The 12,178-nt window shown below is 43.9% G+C and overlaps 1 protein-coding gene across 3 annotated transcripts in view; it reads right to left on the bottom strand.

Moving 5' to 3' along the window:
- Window positions 1–12,178, bottom strand: part of TRPV5 (transient receptor potential cation channel subfamily V member 5) — a 27,487-nt gene continuing 15,309 nt past the window's right edge. For all 3 annotated transcript variants that reach the window (XM_061198838.1, XM_061198837.1, XM_061198836.1), the window contains 7 exons: window positions 9,520–9,606; window positions 9,332–9,408; window positions 8,918–9,083; window positions 8,648–8,714; window positions 6,648–6,916; window positions 2,085–2,191; window positions 1–1,308 (listed from right to left, as the gene is read on the bottom strand). In XM_061198838.1, coding sequence (XP_061054821.1) covers window positions 1,008–1,308; window positions 2,085–2,191; window positions 6,648–6,916; window positions 8,648–8,714; window positions 8,918–9,083; window positions 9,332–9,408; window positions 9,520–9,606 — 1,074 coding nt within the window. In that variant the 3' untranslated portion in view covers window positions 1–1,007. The remainder of the gene's footprint in view (window positions 1,309–2,084; window positions 2,192–6,647; window positions 6,917–8,647; window positions 8,715–8,917; window positions 9,084–9,331; window positions 9,409–9,519; window positions 9,607–12,178) is intronic.

The raw sequence follows: 12,178 nt of genomic DNA on the forward strand, positions 1-12,178 counted from the left end.
TTGAACAGATAATTGTATACCAATGTTCATAGCAGCATTACAATAGCCAAAGGTGGAAGCAACCCAATCGTCCATCAGTGGATGAATGGATAAACACAACGTGGAATATACATACAATGAAATGTTATTTGACCTTTAAAAGGAATGAAATTCTGACTCATGCTACAGCATGGATGAATCTTGAAAACATTATGCTACATCAAATAAGCCAGGCACAGTAGGACTAATATTGGATGATTCCACTTATATGAGGTAACTAGAGTAGTTAAATTCATAGACAGAAAGTAGAATATTGGTTATCAGGGACCATGGGGAGGGGATAATGGGGAGTTAATGTTTAATGGGTACAAGAGTTTCAGTTTAAAAAATTCCCTAGATGAACAGTGGTGATGGTTGCCCAACAATGTGAATGTACAATGTGAATGCCACTGAATGGTACACCTAAAAATGGTTAAAATAGTAAATTTTATGTTATGTATACCACAGTGCATTTTTTTTAAATAAAGGAAGGATAAAGAACCTTTTTTCTTGCAGTTTTCTAGTTGGGGTTTGGTTGGTAGGTGGGGAGAGAGTCCTACGGGGTACAAGAAGAGGCAAGAGGCTACAACCTCAATGCCATGCCTGGCTCTTCCCACATGAAGCCCTGTGGAACCAGGGAGGATTCACAGCTTACAATCTAGTGCCTCATGGGGTAGAAAGGGAGATGACCCAGTCATTGGCCTAGCACCCCTACCTCGTGTCTTTAGTTGCCAAGTCTAACTTTGCTTGAAAAGATACCCTCTTTTCCCAAGATGTGGGACTTCCAAGAAGACAGAAGATATGTGGGGCCCTTTGCTCATCCCTAGATGCTGATGTGAAGGGCAAGGCATGGATGGCCTTTAAGAATTATTCTGTCCACCCTCCCAGGATTAATGGGCATGAAGGTCAGATGCTTGCATAGGCAGTGTCTCTCTCTCTGCCCCCCGCAGGCCTACCTGGAGTCGGGAGGAGAGTAACAGGGGTCCTAATCATATGTGATAGACACTTTCCTCTCCATCCCCCTCCCCAAGGTCCAGTCCAAGATTCAAGTGTCCCAGGGTGTTGCGACGAATGATCTCCCAGCCTCGGTGACTGCTGCTGCTTCGAGATGTGGTCCGGGACAGGGAGGGTGTCGGGAGGGCCAGGGAGGCTCTGGTTAGAATCCCACTTTCAACCACAGAGGGCTGTTTCTCAGAAAGATGCTCATGTTCTTCCTCCTTGTCTGAGCCCTTGAAAGCTTCCACATAGCGACGTACTCGCAAAGCATTCTGATCTTGGTTGGTCTCAACTCTGAGGAGGGGAAAGGGGAGAGGACTCAGCTGAGCTGGGGAGAGATGGGCCATGGGGAGGAGCAGAAGTGAGCAGGGCACAGGTGGGAAACAGGAGTGAGAGGAAAGGGGGAGGAAGTTAGCAGCGTTGAAGCCAGAAGACCCTCTAGGATCAAATGAAGGGAAGTAGAGGCAGATGGAGGACAACTAGGAGAGAGACCCAAAAGGCTGTGCATTCAGGATTTGGAGGGTAGTAGGGCTTGTGTGGGCGTGTGATGGTGGGGGGAATGTGGGTGAGTATGAAAGAGAAAACAGAGCCAATTAAAAGATAAGCGTGTCGTCAGGATGAGAAGATGCAATTCAGGAAATAAATGAGAGAGGAGAGCCAGGTCAGGAGATGAAGGTAGAGTACGAAGGAGCAGGTTAGCTTCAAGGCTAGACTAGAAGCTTCAAGAATGTACTAGAAGTGGGGGTCAGGTGGAAACAAGACTAGACCAAGTTGGGTAACCCATGCCCACATTCGAGCACGGACTCATATTCTTAGCCGTTCACATTACTGCCCTTATGTACTCATAGCCTGACATCAGCTCTCAGCATTCTTTGCACCCCATCACTTCAGCTCCACCCACCTCCCCCATACAGGCTAACGCAGTCTCGCTTTACGGAGTGATGATATCTCCTTTGGGTCCAATTTGGGATCTCAAGAATGGAGAGGAGGGTCATAAATGTGGAACCAGTCACCCTTGTTCCCATGGCCTCACACTGGTTGACAGTTCACATGTCTACATTGTCACTCACCGCAGGAACCAGCGGTCCCCCAGCCCGTACTTGTACCCACAGACGCCGGAGCGAGGCCACAGGGTGCGAGGCATCTTCCTCTCCAGCATCACCGTGGTGGCCACGACCTAGGAGGAGCCAAGAGATAGAGGAAGAACTCAGAAAGAGCCATGAGGTTCAGAGAACCCTGAGGCTACTGACAGAGGGAACCAAAAGGAACCTGTGGGATGAGGACGCCAGAGATCAGTGGAGGTGACAGCCACCTACCCATCCCCTAGCCTGTGGGAGGTGCCATGCTACCTGCCTTACTCATCACCCGCCATAAAAGGAGAGGATATTTTACGAGTGCTTTGAATAAAACAGTGACCCCTGCATTACTACTCAGATTCTTGGAAAATTAGTCACTCCAAACTAATCTCATTTCCTTTTTCATATGAAAGCCATAAACCAATTATCTTGATTTAAATAATATGATTAAATAGAATCTCTATGATCTTGGGGATGAAATGATGCTGCTGATGTTCAGGGAATTTGCAGCAAATTAAATAAATACCCATATGCTAAGAAGGAAAAGGGTGCGTGAATGACTCCAAACTCGGCAGGGAAAATTCTAGTGGCATGTCACATGTTCTGTCCTTTGCCCAGCCCTCATTAATTACCTAGATGAAACATAGAAGACAAGCTTATCAAATATGTCTGAGACACAAAACTGGGAGGGATACGTAACATACAAGATGACAAAGCAATATAAAAATGATCTCACCAGACTGGAATGCTGGTCAAAAACCACTAACGTGAAATTTAAGTAAACCAAATGTAAGGTCCTACATTTATGTATAAGATTAAAGTATCATTCGAAAAGACACATGCACCCCAATGTTCATTGCAGCACTATTTACAAAAGCCAGAACATGGAAGCAACCTAAATGTCCATCAATAGAGGAATGGATAAAGAAGATGTGGTACATATATACAATGGAATATTACTCAGTCATAAAAAAAGAACAAAATAATGCCATTTGCAGCAACGTGGATGGACATAGAGATTGTCATACTGAGTGAAGGAAGTCAGACACAGAAAGACAAAGATCATATGATATCGCTTATATGTGGAATCTAAAAAAAAGGGTACAAATGAACTTATCTACATAACAGAAGTAGAATCACAGATGTAGAAAACAAACTTGTGGGGATAAGGGGATAAGGCGGGGAGGGAGATTGGGATTGACATATACACACTACTATGTATAAAAATAGATAACTAATAAGAACCTGCCGTATAACACAGGGAACTCTACTCAATGCTCTGTAATGGCCTATATAGGAAAAGAGTCTAAAAAGAAAAAGGACGGATATATGTATATGTATAGCAGGTTCACTTTGCTGTACATCTGAAGCTGACAACATTGTAAATCAACTATACTCCAATAAAAATTTAAAAAAAGAAAGACTAAAGTGTCTGTGTTAAGTACAGGAAAAACGGTAAAGGAGCTTAGCTAAGTCAGTCATGTAACAAAGATGTGGGGGTTCTAGTTGATCATAAGCCTAGTAAGAACCCATTGCATATTTTCTAAAAGACCTGACGCCATTTTAGGTGCTATTTATAGTACAGTGTCCAAAGCAAGGAAAGGCATGACCCCTCTTCATGCTGCATTCCTCCAATCATATCAGGACCATTCTAGTTTTGAAAGGCCCAGGATATAGTAGGTCTGAACAGAGGGTCAGTCAGGATGGACTGGGCTCAGGAAGCTTGATTAATTGAAGGAACTAGGAATCCTTAAAGTAGCTCAATTCTCCACTTTGTCTTCTTCCACCCGGTCTTTCTCGGTACTCCACGCTTCTCTTGGCCTTCTCTCTGTTTCTTAGCTGTGCCGAGCTCCCTCCAACCTCAGGATTTTCTTTTCTTTTTTTTTTAAAGATATGACTTCTCTTTTTTTAATATAGAAATTTATTTTATTTATTTTTGGCCACGTTGGGTCTTCGTTGCTGCGCGTGGGCTTTCTCTAGTTGCGGCGAGTGGGGGCTACTCTTTGTTGCGGTGAGCGGGCTTCTCATTGCGGTGGCTTCTCTTGTTGCGGAGCACGGGCTCTGGGCGCGCGGGCTCAGTAGTTGTGGCTTGCGGGCTCTAGAGCGCAGGCTCAGTAGTTGTGGCGCACGGGCTTAGTTGCTCCGCGGCATGTGGGATCTTCCCAGACCAGGGCTCGAACCCGCATCCCCTGCATTGGCAGGAGGATTCCTAACCACTGTGCCACCAGGGAAGTCCCCAACCTCAGGATTTTCAATCATTCTATCCCCTTTCCCTGGACAGCGCTTTTTCTTTATCTTGAAAAGGACATTTATTGTTCTTCTTGTGCCATCGTTCAGCACCCCCCGCCACCTTCTTCTGGTAAGAGAACCCAGCTTTCATTTAGAGAATCACTCCTTCTCTACTCTGAGTCCATCAGTTAGAGTAGACTGGACTTCACACAGCCCTGGTTAATTAGTCTATTCTCCCCCAAACTCCACCACCACCACCACCTGCGCCTATGATCAAACTTGTTGCAATGAGATGGGTTTGGGGGGCGGAGGGAGATGCTCTTTTAAAAGCTACAGATCCACAGCATTGGGAGGCACACAGAATACAATAAGAATGGGCCCTTGGAATTTGGAACACAGTGCACCTGCTCATTCCTTTGTAAGTTTAGAGCTTCTCTAAGCTATCTCACCAACATGATGCGAGAGACTGACTTAAGAGAGGACAAAAGAGAGAAGAACAGAAACTGAAGTATAAAATGGAGATCCACACTCTGGCCAGCCATGTCTAAAGCTGATTTAGTTCCTTAAACTTTCCAGTTATGAGGCTCAACACACCCTCTTCCCACTGCCCATTTTTTTTTAAGTCTATTTGGTTTTCTGTCCCTGTAGCCAAGAGTCCCAATGGATGCAAATCCTAACCTCCATCCCTTCCCCTCGTTCTTCTTAATTGACTAATTATTACCCATGTTTAGGGGCTCATCTTAAATGTCACTCCATCAGGAAAGCATTTCCTAACTTTCCAGTCAAACTCCTCTGTTGCCTCCTGTTTTTAGCATCTTCACGTCTCTATGACACGTTTGCTATTCTAATTGTACGGCTTTCTGTGAAGTCATTCATTTAATGTTTGTCTTCCCAGCCAGACTGTAAGCTCCATGAGGGCACAGACTACATCATCATGCCTGTGTCCCCAGGTCCTAGACATTTTCCAACACAAACCAGGCTCTAAATAATTATTGCTAATGAATGAAAAGTCTGAGGGGATAAATGATGACTGTCTTCAAATATCTGAATGGTGCTTCTATGGGAGAGTGTGTTCTGCATTATACAAGAAGAAAAACTTGGGCCAAAGAGTGGAATTACAGAAAGATAAGGTTTCAGCTCAATGCAATATGGACTTTTCTAATAACAAAAACTTTTGAAATATAAAAAAGCTCTCTCCTTCCAACCTCTACCCAAATCCACATGATAATAAGATCCTAATCAGCATTAAAGAAGATACTGAATGATCCTCTGGCCAATAAATGAGTATACGTTGGGTAGGAGCTCAACTAGAAGACCACTAAAGGCACTTCCAACTCTACGATTTTATTAGCCTATGATGATATAAGGAAAAGATTATGGAGAAACAGTTATAGAAGCAAATAGAAGATAAGATCCAAATTAAAAACTAGAACATATAAGAACAAAACAGTTTCTAGTTCCCACTGGATTCAAGGTTGACTCCTGAATCTACCCTTCCTCTGCGCTCTTGGGTGTTGATCCTAACCCTATCCTACCATCTTACACTCTTTTAGATAAAAAAAGACTTTAGGCTAAAAGTCCCCTCCATCTATCCAAAAGTACCTCTGTTGAAGTGACAGCCCCACAGGGTTGTTTCGTGACTCTCCTAAGAGTCATCTACCGTGGTATATTCCACTTTGATTTTTCTCTCCATCCCCTGCCCCTTAGTAAGACTAACACTAATAACAATAGCCAGGACATGGAAGCAACCTAAATGTCCATCAACAGAGGAATGGATAAAGAAGATGTGGTACATATATACAATGGAATATTACTCAGGCATAAAAAAGAACAAAATAATGCCATTTGCAGCAACATGGATGGACCTAGAGATTGTCATACTGAGTGAAGGAAGTCAGACACAGAAAGACAAATATCATATGATATCACTTATATGTGGAATCTAAAAAAAGGGTACAAATGAACTTATCTACAAAACAGAAATAGAGTTACAGATGTAGAAAACAAACTTACAGTTACCAGCGGGTAAGGGGGGGGAGGGATAAATTGGAAGATTGGGATTGACATAAATACACTACTATATATAAAATAGATAACTAATAAGGACCTACTGTATAGCACAGGGAACTCTACTTGATATTCTGTAATGGCCTATATGGGAAAAGAATCTAAAAAAGAGTGGATATATTTATATGTATAACTGATTCAATTTGCTGTACAACTGAAGTTGATACAACATTATAAATCAACTATACTCCAATAAAAATTTTTTAAAAATAATAATAAAAAAAATTAAAAAAAAAAAAAGACTAACACTAATGAACTCACCTGGGCCCTCCAGAGCTCGTCCTGTTCATGGGCCACCCGCCAGTGTGTGTCGCCCATCATGGCGATGAACAGGTTGAGCATAAGCAGTGTGGCGATGATGGCAAAGGCAAAGTAGACGATGCTGAACATGTAGGGCAAGTTCACATCGTAGTTGGCAGGCCCATCGATGATGGTGAGGAAAAGCTCAAAGGTGCTGAACAGCGCCATGGGATAGTCATAGAATTGCCCCAGGTTGGATGGGTCCTCTGTCTGGAAAATGATAAAGAACGCTGCTCCGCCCACGAAGAGGGCATGGAGATCAGGAAATGGGGAGTTATCACAATAAGCATGGGCCTGGTCAGCATTCATTCTACCCACAGTACATATCTTCATACATTTACACACAAGCACATATAGGCACACAGGCACATAAATGTAGAATTATACATATAAGTCACATTTTCCCTGTGGACCTGGCTAACCCTCAGATGTCCTATGACCAAGTTTATCATACCAGTAATACTCAGAATTTAGCAAATATCTATCGATCGATCGATCTATCAATATAGTATATGTCACCTAACTGGGTTTTACATTTTAGAACCAAATATTTAAAAGGCAAATTGTTACAAGAATGCATGGTATCTCCAACAATTTTAAAGAACTGAGCACATGAAAGGGCTAATAGAAGAGCACCTTTAAAAAAAATCTCAGTATCCTCTAGATAACCATCCATTACTCTGAGATTTCCTGGGTGAGCTTGGACCATCATAAAAAAGTTTTCCCTGCTCAGTGTGTAGCCTACTGGATGGTACTGGGCATCCTAGAAACTTACTACAGCGTTAGAACCTCTAAAAGACCCATCTCTGTGTGGGGAATGGAAATATAAATAAGGTGACCCCAAGAGCAGAACTAGGGTCTATGACAAAGCATGGCTTTGCAACAACAAAGAAGAGATGCTTTAGGAGATCTACAGAAAACGACTCTGTTATAGTTCCTCATTTTGCATAAGTGTAGCTGCAGGTGGAGTAGAGAGTGGGGAGGAAGGGTACATGAGGAATCCTCCACACAGGCAGCCTATCAAAGTTTGACCCTCTCAGAGTTCAGATCTTGGTGTAGTTTTTCAGTCTACTGTTTCGTGGGAACCCCCATTAAGCAGGGGAATGCCTAGGACAGGAATGGCGTCCTTTGTACTAAAAGTCATTGTCTTTAGGGTTGTGGGTCTTCACATGTCATCAGGTGCATCCACCTGCCTTACGGAGGTTCAGCTGCAGACATGGAGGACTGGGTGAGACTTGCTGCCTTTTGTTCTTCCTTCCTCTTTCTGCCTTTCCCTAAGAACTGTCTTCCACTCGTTCGTTTGTGCTCTCCCTCCCTCTGCTCTGTCTGTTCTGTTCTGGATGTTTCCTCTCCTCCCCTCTCTGGCACCCTCCCCCTGTGCCTTGGGCCGTGACTGGGTCCCCACTGGGCATTCTTCTTCCAGCCTCTCTTCACAGCTCTTCTGCTTTCCTTTCTCATTCTTCACAATCTCCAAACCCTTTTTCTGTACCTCCTTTTTCAAATTCCTTTCTTTTCTTTCAACTCTGACCACACATAGGGGGAAAAAGGGCACCTTACGTGTTATTGAATGCTTTTCGTTTCTTCTTCTGAAGTGTAAACATAGTAGAGTTAAATACTGGACTTTTTGCCTATGGCACCTTTCACGACTGGCCAGTCTTTCCTGTTTAATATTCTTCTCTCTCCAAAGCCCTTTTTCTATCTTTCCTTTAAAGATCTTGCAGGGCAGTTAGTCAACATGAATGTTATTGGCCCAGAAATTCAGAGCACATGAGTCTACTCTCTAGGCCAACCTGAGTGACCCAGATCCTAAGAACGCAAGTGTGTTTTTTGATTCACTTTCCACCAGGGGGAAAAAAAGCAAAGGGGATTGCAAAGGAGAAATAACTGAGAGCAAGAGTGAGAGAGAACTTTCTGGAGAACCGAATCCGATGATCTGATGGAGGAGACAGTGATGCGCTTACCTGAGGCAAATCCCACAATAACCACAGCCATCAGCCAGCAGAAACGCAGCAGGTCTCCGAAAATCATCTACAGAAAACAGAGAGGGGAGGGAGGGTGGAGGGATCCTTTCTCTACCCGCCTCTCTGCAGCTACTGCTGATAGATTGGAAGTCACCAGAGTTCCACCAGATCCACTCCGAGCAGCATTTTCCTTTCTGCTTCCACTCCCTCCCTCTGTCTGGGAAAGGTCCAATGCCTGAAGCCAGAGGAAACTCTGGGGAAAGCACTGACCTTCTGGATCATGATGGTGAAGGGACCTAGCATCTGGAATCCTCGAGCAAAGTACATAACACTGCACCAGCCCAGCACCAGGGCGAAGGACATAGGCACCACCTCCCCGTTAGTGTTGGAAAGCCGCATCACCATGGTCACCAGCACCAGCGAGGCATAGGTGATGCTGGGGGCAGAGCAGAGAGGGGGGAAGTGAGAGGAGGGCTGGAAATATTCTAGGTCCCCTTCAGCATGGCACTGACTTACATGGGACCCAAACACTCAGGCTCAATCTTCATACCTAAACACATACACCGTCACACACACAAGCCCACTAGAGAAAAATTCCTGGAAGTGAGAGTCCCAGAGAGGGACTGGGAGACCTGGGACATTTCTGGCAAGGGAAGGCAGGGGGCTGGAAGGAAGGACACTCACGTGATGACATGGAACGGCCCCCCGAGGACAGTCTGCCCAAAATAGCGAGAGAAACCAACCCTGAAGATATCCGGGATCTGGGAAAAGGCCAGGAAAACAAAACAAAACAGAACAATGATCTATGTGGACTTCAGTTCAATCTGAGGCCTCAGGTGGGTGGCCTCCGCCTGAACGCAGCTGCACCTCACCTCTAGGAATAGGATGATCACAGCCCCGAAGATGGTCATCAGCTCCCCCACCAGCCGGATTTTATCCTGCTGAGTCACATAGGCCTCCTGTGGTGAGAAATTCAGGATAAGAAGTGCTTTCTGATAGTCTGAGAGTCAAATCCTTTTGAGTAAGTGGTCTAAAGCAGCTCAACTCTATCCAAGATGAAGAAAAGCTCCCCTGACCAACACCATCAACACCGCCCCCTGCCATTGTGGCTCAGTCTGTGACCAGGGCATTAAATAACCAAGGCGTTAGTCTAAGTAACCAAGGCTTAATATACATATGCTACATATACTAACAACTTGAGTAACCACCTAGCAAGTCACCTCTTATATATATGTTGTGAGCAGTTATTTATGATGATGTGTGTACTGAGGGGCTGAGGTCACATTTCAGAGCATCAAGTTAAGAAGGCTAAACCAACAGGAAGAGGTATTAGTGGTTTGGGCTGATTTCAGCTATGCTGAAAGGCCAGCTTTTCCAATCTCGTTGCGGTTCCCAGCAAGTAGAATATAAACACATCACAGAATTCAGGTTCCCGTATGGACCCAGAACCTGTTAGCTCCAGTGAAACCTTGAATCAGTCACTAAAACTCCCTGAGCTTGAGGTTTCTCATCTGTAAAATGGAAACTATAATGTTTACCTCCCAGGGTTATCGTGAAGACCAAATTAGATGTATTTGGATGTGTATAAACCACAGAGCACTATAGATATATTCACTGTGGTTTTATTATGATTTGGCAACATAGAAAAGGGCTAAAGACACTATACAGATTTCAGTTCTGAGGAAGGGCCCTGCCTTATCCTGGACAGTAGGTGTAGAAGTAGGTGTAGAAGGTACAGTCCTAAGGTCGAGATGGAATAAAAACCATCCTGTTTCTGCACATGTTACTTCACAGGAAAAGGCTTGCAATATTACCCAGATACAGCAATAGAATTCTACAATAATTCTCCTTAACTTTTTTGAAGTTATGAGCCCATCTGAGAATATCATCAAGACCACAGATCCTCTTTCCAGAAAACTGCGTTCATATATACGTAATTCCCACGTGAAATTATACAAACAATTTCAACACATTCGAGTACCCCTTAGACTTTTGGGAACTCTATTCTCCACGGTCACATCTCTGAATTGTGCACCGAAGACAGGAGTTGAGAGTCCCTGAGGATGATCTAAGCTGGGGAGGATGTGATCCCTCATTAAGCATGAGAAATGCTAATCATCTCTGTCCTGCTGATAAACTGGAACCTCGCAGCATCCCTCTGCAGGCTACTTCAGCAGTGTACACCCTGGTCCAGTGAGAGGCATAGCTTTTGAAACAGGAAGAGATGCTCTGTAGTGGGAGGTGATCTATGGTATAAAGAAGGCACCCACCAAGTGTCCTGTGGCTGCTCAGAGGGTGTGTGTCAGCTCAGAAGAAGCCAAGGATATAGTCTTTAGGGAAGAATAGGACCAGACTTACCAACAGGTGATGGAAATGTTTCAGGTAAATCATATGGAACCAGAGAAGACCAGAAAAGGAGTTGGTGACTACGTATCTAGTAAACAATATGATCTAACAACCTGTAACTAGATATCAGTTCCTTTGTTGTTGTTGTTTAAAGAACTGATGTTCTGTAAACTTCTCTGACGTTTACCTCTCTTGAGAAACCGGCAAATTTTATTTTATCATATAGTGGGACATTTCCCTTTTGCCTTGCTTCCAAGGAAGCTCAGAGTTCTCTTTTTTTTTTTTTTTTTTTTAATCCCTAGCTCAAACAACTATCTTTGCATCCCCTCTCCTCCATCCTAAAATTCAGATCATGGGTCTGGTGATCTTAATGTTCCTGTAGCATCTGTCTTTCATTGTAAAACAGGCCAACTCCTTTTGAGAATCAGGTAGTAGGATAAATAATAAGTTCATTAACTATAGGAACAAAATAACATTAAATATAGAAATAAAATAACGGCATCTGTGCCATATATGTGTCTGTACAAAATTTTTAAACTTTTAAAAAAACTTTGGACCTTGGTTGCATACGTCTGGAAAACTGCCACCAACCTTTTCCCTTGGCTGAACTAAGAAAAGGACTGCACTAGTTGGCCAGGAGAGTTGTGGGAACCAGAGTGCCCCTAGAGGACAGCGAGAGAGGGGCATCAGCTTTCTCCCTCAGGAGATGAAAAGGCAAAACCCTAACTAATGGAGAACACTGGGGACAGTTTTGGTTACCGTAATCTCCTGGGGCTGCCGCTCACCAGCACTGCTTTGCTTGTTCAACAGGTTCCTTTACGAGTAGGAGTTCCCTTGCTCAAGTTCACCAGTGAGTAAAAGAGGTGTCCAGAGACCCCAAGCTTTTGCCTCTGCTCCACCTGGGATCTGATTGCCCTAAAGTAGCTGCCTCTGCCACTCTGTCCCCAAAGGTCCTCTATTTAAAAGCAGAACGCCTAGGGCCACAGTCTCCTGCGAGCCCCCTTCCTTGCTGCTCTCCAAGACAGCCACACAGACCCTTTAGTAGGGTTTTAATTTTTTTTAAATTGCTCTCTGGAAAACAAAAGGTAATATACATGTGCAAAAGTTTCAGTGAAAATAATGGTAGTTCATACAATTCAGTAGCAAAAAACCCCAAACAATCTGATTAAAAAATGGGCAGAGGAC

Source organism: Eubalaena glacialis, chromosome 8 (assembly GCF_028564815.1).
Source record: "Eubalaena glacialis isolate mEubGla1 chromosome 8, mEubGla1.1.hap2.+ XY, whole genome shotgun sequence".
Taxonomy (NCBI): domain Eukaryota; kingdom Metazoa; phylum Chordata; class Mammalia; order Artiodactyla; family Balaenidae; genus Eubalaena; species Eubalaena glacialis.